General features: G+C 38.1%; 1 protein-coding gene across 1 annotated transcript in view; it reads right to left on the minus strand.

Annotated features, from left to right (window-relative positions):
* The window catches only part of MYO16 (myosin XVI), a 974,663-nt gene that overhangs the window by 551,646 nt on the left and 413,394 nt on the right, over positions 1 to 9,623 (minus strand). Inside the window, exon 15 of the mRNA XM_007938926.2 lies at positions 4,557 to 4,704. Within this exon, the coding sequence (XP_007937117.1) occupies positions 4,557 to 4,704 (148 nt within the window). The remainder of the gene's footprint in view (positions 1 to 4,556; positions 4,705 to 9,623) is intronic.

Raw genomic sequence — 9,623 nt, forward strand, 5'->3', positions numbered from 1 at the left:
TTACCATCCCCAACTACAACAAACTCTCTTCCCATCCTGTCCCTTTGATCTATGAGTATTCCCTCCCTGTGCCCTTCTTAACTATGCATTTCTGTCTGTCCAGCTTTCCATCTATGTGAAAGCTGCCAGTCTTTATGGAAGAAGACTACCTCATCTTTCTTTCATGGAGTGGCTGGTGGGTTCATACCACTGACTTTTTGATTATGAGGCAAATGCCTTAACCATGCCACCACCAGAATTCCCTCTTCCATAGATTTTTCTCACAATAATTCTCTTACAAAGGATTCCTGGTAGTGAAGTGTTTGTCTGGTTCTGTTTTCCTTCCTGTCCCATGCAACTGTATTTTAAACCAGATTGTTATTGCTTACAGTGGTCAGCCTAATCCAAATATGGACCAGTTTTTATGAAGAGACACATTAGATCAGGTAGTTGGGGAAAGTGAGCACAATGAAAAAATACGTTAAAAAAAAAAAAAATCTTTATCCATATGCCTGAGACTGACAGAGCAGCAGCAGGGATCCAGGTAAGGGGAGGGACACAGGACCCACCCCCAAGAGGAAGGAAAGCAGGGGAAAGCAAAGCTGGGTGATGAGACTGACTGAGCAGCAGCAGGATCCAAGTAAGGGGAGGAGGGGTTTTGAACAGCTAAGGGTGACAAACTTGTCTGTCAGTTTGTTGTATTATGGTGGCTTGCATGTTGCTGTGAGGCTTGAGGCTGTGCTGCCAGTGTTTCAAATGTCAGCAGGGTTGCACATGGTGCACAGGTTTCAACACAGCTTACAGACCAAGACAGACTAGGAAGAAGGAAGAGGCCATCCACTTCTCAAAGAATTGGCCAGGGAAAATCTTATGAATAGCAGAGAAACTCTGTCTCATATATTACTGGGCAACTTTATGAATAGTCCTGAAACATTGTCCGATACAGTGTAGGAAGACCAGCCTCTTAGGTTAGAAGGCACTCAAAATATGAGTGGGAAAGAGCTGCATCATCCAAATAGAACCAACTTTAATGATAGATAAAGTAAAGCTTTCAGGACCTCCATTTGCTGACATGGCATGACTCAAGTTGAGGAGAAACAGCTGCAAACATCCATCAATAATAGGAATGTGGAATGATGAAGTATGAATCTAGAAAAATTCAAAGTTGTCAAAAATGAAGTAGAATGCATAAACATGATATCCTAGGCATTAGTGAGTTGAAATGGACCAGTTTTGGTCATTTCGAATAAGACAACCTTATGATCTACTATGCCAGGAATGACAATTTGAAGAGGAATGACGTGGTATTCATCATCACAAAGGATGTTTCAAGGTCTGTCCTGAAGTGCAATCCTATCAGGGATAGCATGATATTCATATGCCTACAAAGAAAGCCAGTTAATATGACTATTATTCAAATTTATACACCAACCACCTAAGCCAAAGATGAGCAAATTGAAGATTTTTATCCACATCTGCAGTCTTAAATTGACCAAGTGTGCAATCAACATTAATTATCACTGGTGACTGGAATGCAAAAGATGGAAGTAACAGAGAATCACCGACAGTTGGAAAATTTGGCTGGTGACAGAAATAACACTGGAGATTGCATGATAGAATTTTGCAAGGCTGACTTATTCATTGTGAATACCATTTTTCCAACAACAGAAATGGCAGCTATACACGTGGACTTCACCAGATGGAATACACAGGAATCAGATTGACTACATCTGTGTCAAGAAGCTCAATATCTTCAGCCAAACAAAGCTAGGAGCTGATTCCACAACAGACCATCCACTGCTCATATGCAAGTTCAACTTGAAGTTGAAGACAATTAAAACAAGTCCACAAGAGCCAAAATATGACCTTGACTATATCCTTCCTGAATTTAGAGACAATCTAAAGAATAGATTTGATGCATTGAACACCAATGGCCAAAAATCAGAAGAATTGTGGGATGACATCAGGAACATCATCCATGAAGAAAGCAAGAGGTCATTAAAAAGATGAGAAAAGAAGGAAAGGCCAAAATGGATGTCAGAAGAGACTGAAACTTGCCCTTGAGCAGAGAGTAGCTAAAGCAAATGGAAGAAATGACAAGACAAAAGAATTGAACAGAAGATTTCATAGAGTAGCCTGAGCAGACAAAGCTAATTACTATAATGAAATGTGAAAATATCTGGAGTTAGAAATCCATAAGGGAAGAACACGCTCAGCATTTCTCAAGCTGAAGGAACTGAGGAAAAAATTTAAGCCTCAAAGTTGCAATACTGAAAGATTCTATGGGCAAAATATTGAATGATGCAGGAAGCATCAAAAGAAGATGGAAGGAATACACAATCACTGTACCATTGGTTGATCTTCATCTACTACAGGAAGTGGCACATGTTCAAGAACCAATGGTATTGAAGGAAGAAGTCAAAGTTGCACTCAAGGAATTGGTGAAGAACAAGCCTCCAGGAATTGATGGAATACCCATTGAGATGTCTCAACAAACGGATGCCGCACTGGAGCACTCACTTGGTTATGTCAAGGGATTTGGAAGACAGCTGCCTGGCCAACTGACTAGAAGAGATCCATATTTGTACTCATACCAAAGAAAGGTGATCCCACATATTGTGGAAATTATCAAACAATATCATTAATATCGCACTCAAGTAAAATCTTACTGAGGATAATTCAAAAACAGTTGCAGCAGTATATTGACAGACAACTTCCAGAAATGCAAGCTGGATTCAGAAGAGTACGTAGAACAAGGGATATCATTGCTGATGTCAGATGGATCTTGGCTCAAAGCAAAGAATACCAGAAAGATGTTTGCTTGGTTTTATTGACTATGCAAAAGCATTTGATTGTGTGGATCATAACAAATTGTGGACAACATTGAGAAGAATGGGAATTCCAGAACACTTAATTGTACTCATGAGGAACCTGTACATAGACCAGGAGGCTGTCGTTCAAATAACAAGGGGACACTACATGGTTTAAAATCAAGAAGGAAGTGCCTCAGGGTTGTATCCTTTCACCATACTTATTCAATCTATATGCTGAACAAATAATCTGAGAAGCTAGACTATATGAAGAAGAATGTGGCATCAAGATTGGAGGAAGAATTATTAACAACCTGCAATATGCTAACAACACAACTTTGCCTGCTGAAAGTGAGGATGACTTGAAGCATTTACTGATGAAGATTGAAGAATATAGTCTGCAGTATGGATTACATCTCAATGTAAAGAAAATTCAGCTCTGTTGGCATAATGCCTAAGGGGGAGAAGGAAGGTTGGGCAACCTACTTCTGTAATGATGCTACCTCGAAAAACCAAGCAGGGGTTGCTATGAGTTGAATCTGACTCAATGGCAGTCAGTTTGGATTTTTTGGTTTATAAAGAAAACAAAAATCCTGGCAACTAGACCATAAGCAGCATCACGATAAATGGAGAAAAGATTGATATTGTCAAAGACTTCACATTGCTTGGTTCTATAATCAACACCAATGAAGCAGCAGTCAGGACATCAGACAATGTATAGTACTGGGCAAGTCAGCTCCAAAGGACCTCTTTCAAGTGCTGAGGAGCAAAGATGTCTCTTTCAGGACTAAGGTGCACCTGACACAAGCCATGGAATTTTCAATCACCTCATATGCATGTGAGAGTTGGACAATAAATAAGGAAGACTGAAGAAGGACTGATGTTTTTGGGCTGTGGTGTTTGAGAAGAATGCTGCAAGTACCATGGACTGTTAAAAGAACTAACAGATCTGTCCTGGATGAAGTGCAGCTGGAATGTTCCTTGGAAGCAAGAATGGCCAGACTTTGTCTCACCTACTTTGGTCATGTTATCAGAAGGGCCCATTCCCTGGAGAAGGATATCATGCTTGGTAAGGTGGAGGGTTGATAAAGGAGGGGAAGACCCTTAACGAGATGGATTGTCACAGTTGCTGCAGCAATGGGGTCAAGTATAGCAAGGATCGTGGAGCTGGCACAGGACTGGGTGGTGTTTCACTCTGCTGTGAATGGGGTTGCTATGAGTCACAGATGACATGACAGAACCTAACAACAACCTCCATATGCCTGCTCACCTCTACCAACATCCTATAACCAACGTATCCTAACGCAACTGCTTCTACCTCCAGGTCAGGTAATCAGCCCCTTTAGTTTATGTGTGTTGCAAGCATTAATCTATTTTGCAACTTCATTTGTTACCAGTGAATAATAATTACACAAATTATAGTTGTCATTTTTTCAAAAGACTATTAAATATTAGGAATACATAACTAATGTTAACACCAAAATAACCAACACAAATATAAAAGTTCACATATGCAGTAATCCTTTTTTCTGATTTGAAAACTACACAAATGGAAATGCAAGCTCATATACACACTCAGAAACTAAATAATCAATACCCAGGTATAATAACACTGTTACACAGATGACTTGAACCTGACAGTATCTGACCATTCTTTTTTAGTCACCATTTCGTCTCTCAAAAAGTAGGAGGAAAATTTGAGGCCACTATACTGTAATCACAATTTGAAGCCATAAATGTCAGACAGGAAAATGCTTAGTCACTTACCGATGTGGAGATAAATTATTAAGGTGAAGTCCACATTTTTCCTCAGCAGACAATCCATCCATCAACAAGTAGAAGATGAGAAAATTACTCTGGCCAACAGGTTGTGAAACAAGCCGGGATTTCTCTAGCATATATGTATAAATTCTGGCTGATTTAAGCAAAACAAAAATAATAATAATAAAATGCATTAAGAATTATTTTGTAAATTCCCTATATGGCATTATTCATTTCACTATTTGCATAAATTTACACATATTATCAATAACAAGAAATAATCATGAAGCTTCTTTTCTAACACAGAACTTTTGTACACAAACATAATCCAAACAAAACTTGCCCTTGCTTTAATAAAGTCTTCAAAGGAAGTATTATTATTTTCATCAGTACTGACTCACAATTTTAAACTAACAGCATGTTGCTGTGATATATTTATTATAATGAATATGAAGTACTCTGCTAACAACACTAGTCTCTAACAAGCCTTCCAGGGGACGAGGTCAGAATTAAATATGAACACACTATTAAAAAAACATAAGGAGCTCTGGTAGTGTAATGCCTAAGGCACTTGACTGCTAACCAGAAACCTGGCAGTTCAAACACACCAGCCACTCCTCAGAAGGATGATGGGGAAATCTACTTCTGTAGTGATACTGCCTTGGAAACCCAAGGAGGGGTCGCTATGAGTCGGTCTCACTCGACGGCACATAACAACAACAACATTAAAAAACAAACACACACAAAAAAACAATTGCCGTGGAGTCGTATCTGATGCACAGTGACTACTTGTGTGTCATGGTAGAATTGTGCTCTATAGAGTTTTTGATGGCTCAGTTTTCAGAAGCCAACTGTCAGGGCTTTTTTCCAACACAACTCTACATGGAGTCAAACCTTTCAGTCAGCAGCAGAAAGTGTTAAGCTTTGCACCACCCAGGATCTTCTGACCACATTCCCAAGGCATAGTAATCTTTCTCACCTAGTAACACTGGAAGAAACCCACTGCAGCAAATGCAAATATAACTTGAATGCAACGTAATATATAGAATATATTATAAACATTGTCCCATGTAACAGATTTGTTAATCATTACTTTAGAGTCCAAACTCCAAACTCCAAAAAAAAGTCTATCCTTCCATTTTCATTCACTCAATTTGGATTTTATATATCAAATCTTGAACAACTGAAACCATTTTTCACAATACATTTATCTCTTGTTAACTTAGTAAGGGGTCAATTTAGCCAAAGACAATGATTACCAGTGGTAAACGAAAAAAACAAAATCTCAAAACTAATACTACTGGATTAAATAATTAGAAAAGTCTTTATGAGTATATAAAGAAAAAGTCTTTTGAAAACTTAGGAAAGTTTCAAGACCCATATTGAAATCTTACTAAAGGAGCTAAGACATGGATTATAACATGGCGGCAGCTAAGGGAATTTCGAGTCACACAAGTCTGATGTGATTAGTGTGCAGTCACTCTCTTCTTTTATTGCTGTATTACATGTTCACTAGTGGCACTAGTTCCAAGTAGTCATTATTTTGGGCTTCTGCATTCATACCATTCAGAAGAAAACAAAATAAATAACTTGTATCATAAATGCATTTAGTTTAAACTTAGTTCAAGGTAGCGGAGGACTGCAAAAGGACGCAATGTGGGAATCACATCCTTGATTTTGCTTCAGAAATTGGGATTGGCACCATAGAAACTAATGTTAATCAAAATTTATAGCTATATGTGTGGCACCCAGAAAATTATATCGCTCTGGATCCTTCTATTTGAATTTAGGTTTATTCTTATCTTTACTAATGATAAGTCAATAATGATGTATTTGAAATTCAAATGCAAATGTGAATTACTGTGGCTTTCCACTCTGAAGTAGGAATCTATCAACAATCATCTTTTGGACCAAAGAATCAGTTCTTAGGAAAGCTGACTATGTAACTATTCCATACATTTGAACTATAAACATTGTCTCATGTAACAGATCTGCTAATCACTACTCTAGAGTCCAAGCTCCAAAAAAAAAAAAAAAAACACTATCTTTCTAGTTTCATTCATTCAGTTTGGATTTTATACATCAAATCTTCTTGAACAAGTGAAACCACTATTAAAAATGCATTGCCTCTTTTTACTTAGTAGTTGTTGTTGTTACGTGATGTCGAGTCAGGCCCGACTCATAGCGACCCCTCCTTGGGTTTCCGAGGCAGTATCACTATGGAAGTTGATTGCCCTATCTTCCTTCAGAGGAGTGGCTGGTGGGTTTGAACTGCCAGCCTTCTGGTTAACAGTCAAGTGCCTTAGGCACTATGCTACCAGATATAATGATTACAGGGGTAAAAGAAAACAATAAAATCTCAAAATTAATATCACTGGATTAAATAATTAGAAAAGTTGTTACGAGTATATCAAGGAAAATGTCTTTTGAAATGTCCCCTTTACTAGCGGTAGTAAAGCCCAACCAAACCAAACCAAACCCACTACCAGAGAGTTGATTCCAATGCATAGCAACTCCCATTGGGTTTCCAAGACAGTAAATCCTTACAGAAGTATATTGCCGGGTCTTCCTTCTATAGAGTGGCTGGTGAGTTTGAACCGCCAATCTTCTGGTTAGCAGTCAAATGCCTTAGGGACTGTACCAACAGAAGGGGGTGTTAAAATAAAGATGAAGGAAGAGGGGAATACTGAAGTCAGAGTTGGCAATAACTTCGTGTGAATGTGTGTGTGTGTGTGCATGTGTGAACACATGTAGCTTCTTTTCCACTTCTCCATCAGTATTTAATCAGGTGGAAATTTCAAGCTGAGAACTCAGTTATTATGTTTTCTTTTCTTTTTTAAAGCTTTTTAAGCAAAAGTTTTGCTGAAACACTTGCCATTATGTTGTTATTGTTTAACACTATTAATCCGGAAGTAATTTACTACTCAAGCAAATGTTATTTTTCAATCTACACACATACGAACTGCCATCATTGTTCCCTCTTGTTTTGTTTTGTTTTTCTTCTAGTCATCAAGTAAAGAAACACCAGGTGAGAATGAAGGTCTGAATAGGTGGCTTTTATGATAATCATGACTCTATACTCAGAGAAAGAGTTGACACTTGTACCCACTTATCCCAGCCACCATAGAAGCTTTATTTAAAGCAGTATTCAAAACTAATCAAATTCCACATCACAGAGTGACTTCAAAACCTTTCATCTAAATTCAAAAACAGTATAATTAGTAATCACTCTAGTTAGCACATCTCCAGCAGTGAGTGAAATTGCCATGTATTAGCAAGATTCTGATCAGTAAGTTTTAAAAATGCATGTCTTAAAGAAGACAGCTTATGGAAGAAAACACAAAACCATAAAAAATCCAAACCATTGTGGGACTCTAATATTCTTTCAGATGGAAAAATCACAGGCCTTTTTGCTGTGACTGAAATGAATCTGTGATAGGAAAAAATATATATACATATGTTTCTAGGTTAAAGGGGTTTCTACACCCATTGATGTGAGTGGTCACACTTCAAAAGTAACTTTCTACTTACTGGTTTCTTGACTTCTCAAGATTTGTATGTTTTAACAGATCTTTTGTATAAGAAATATTTTTGACTAGAAATATAATTGTGATCATCTGTGTATCCAAATGCTCTATAAGGATGCTTCTCAAAAAGTTTCATGCTACTGATAAGGTTTACAGATGATGTATGGTATAATAAATACAGTAAAATACTTTATAGAGTGACACCAATTTTCATTCAAAATGAAAGAAGTTGAAAGAAATTAAACTTCACTCTCCCTCGAGAAATATAAATATATTTGTAATGGCATTCCTATTGATTTCAATACCCAGTTCACCCTGATCCATCTCATCCACTTATAAATATATTCCCTTCCCCATAAACTCCATCATGCTTTCAATTAGCAATCACCAAAAGCATATAATTGTTCTTTCACACCTGTGCCATTTATTTTTACTTCATTATTCATTATCATCAATGCTAAGGACAGTAAAGTGTGAGTAAAAGGAGTCCTAAGTAAGAGTTAAAGGATGAGTCGTACTTTTGAGTCTGATATACAGAAGGAGTGGCACGCTGGAACAATTGCCAATCTCTAGAGCCTTCATACACATCTCCCCATCTGTAATGAGTATGAAAAGACACAGATGTTCCAGGCTTCTCCTAGCCTCCAAGAGGAAGGTAGGTATCATTATAAGCCACCTACTGTATACTGGGCATGGTGCTATGTGATTTTTACACCTTACCTCATTTAAATTCTGTTGCAATAATTTTCTTGTTTTTTTTCCCCACATTTAAACCAAACTGGCTTATCTCCAAAGTCCAGGCTATTTCCATTTAGAGATGCTACTGCTCTTGAGATAAGATCAGTTGAGGTACTCTGAAACTTCTAAAAGCATGTCCAATTAAGAATATACTACTAAAGCAGTATATTTATAATTACAATAGTAAATAGTTGATGATTATAATGAATATGAGGACTGTGTTCTGATTTGTTTATTTAAAAGCAAGGTTTGAGAAACAAAAAGCAAAAGCCCTAATATATCATCTGATAGAACCTGGTGGAACCCCTGAGACTATGGCCCCTAGAGCTGCCCTCCAGGTCTGGAATTGAACCCATACCTGTGGCTTCCAGCCAAACAAAAGACAAGCATAGGAGGTGAGCATTTACAGTAGGCAGATACACTCCTTTAAGTGATCAGTCATGGGAGAATAGAAGGGCTGTGAATGCATAGGGAGACTGCCTGGGGGGCAGGAGTGCCTGGGAGGGAAGGACACAGGGAAGAGATAACTAGGGGGAGGAAGTGGGAGGAGAGCTGTTGCATTGTGGGGAACTGCATTCAGTGTGAGGAGACAAAGTGTATGTGAGCTGCTGTATGGAACATGAATTTGCTATGTAAACTTTCACCCAAATCACGATAAATTTTTTTTTTAAAGCGCTAATATAGTTTCAGGGAGCTCTGGTGCTGTAGTGCCTAAGGTACTTGACTGCTAACCAGAAGGCTGGCGGTTCAAACCCACCAGCCACTCCTTGGAAGGAAGGTTGGGCAAGCTAATTCCATAGTGATACTG

Source organism: Orycteropus afer, unplaced genomic scaffold (genome assembly GCF_000298275.1).
Source record: "Orycteropus afer afer isolate SDZICR_OR568_19922 unplaced genomic scaffold, OryAfe1.0 scaffold00055, whole genome shotgun sequence".
Classification (NCBI taxonomy): Eukaryota; Metazoa; Chordata; class Mammalia; order Tubulidentata; family Orycteropodidae; genus Orycteropus; species Orycteropus afer.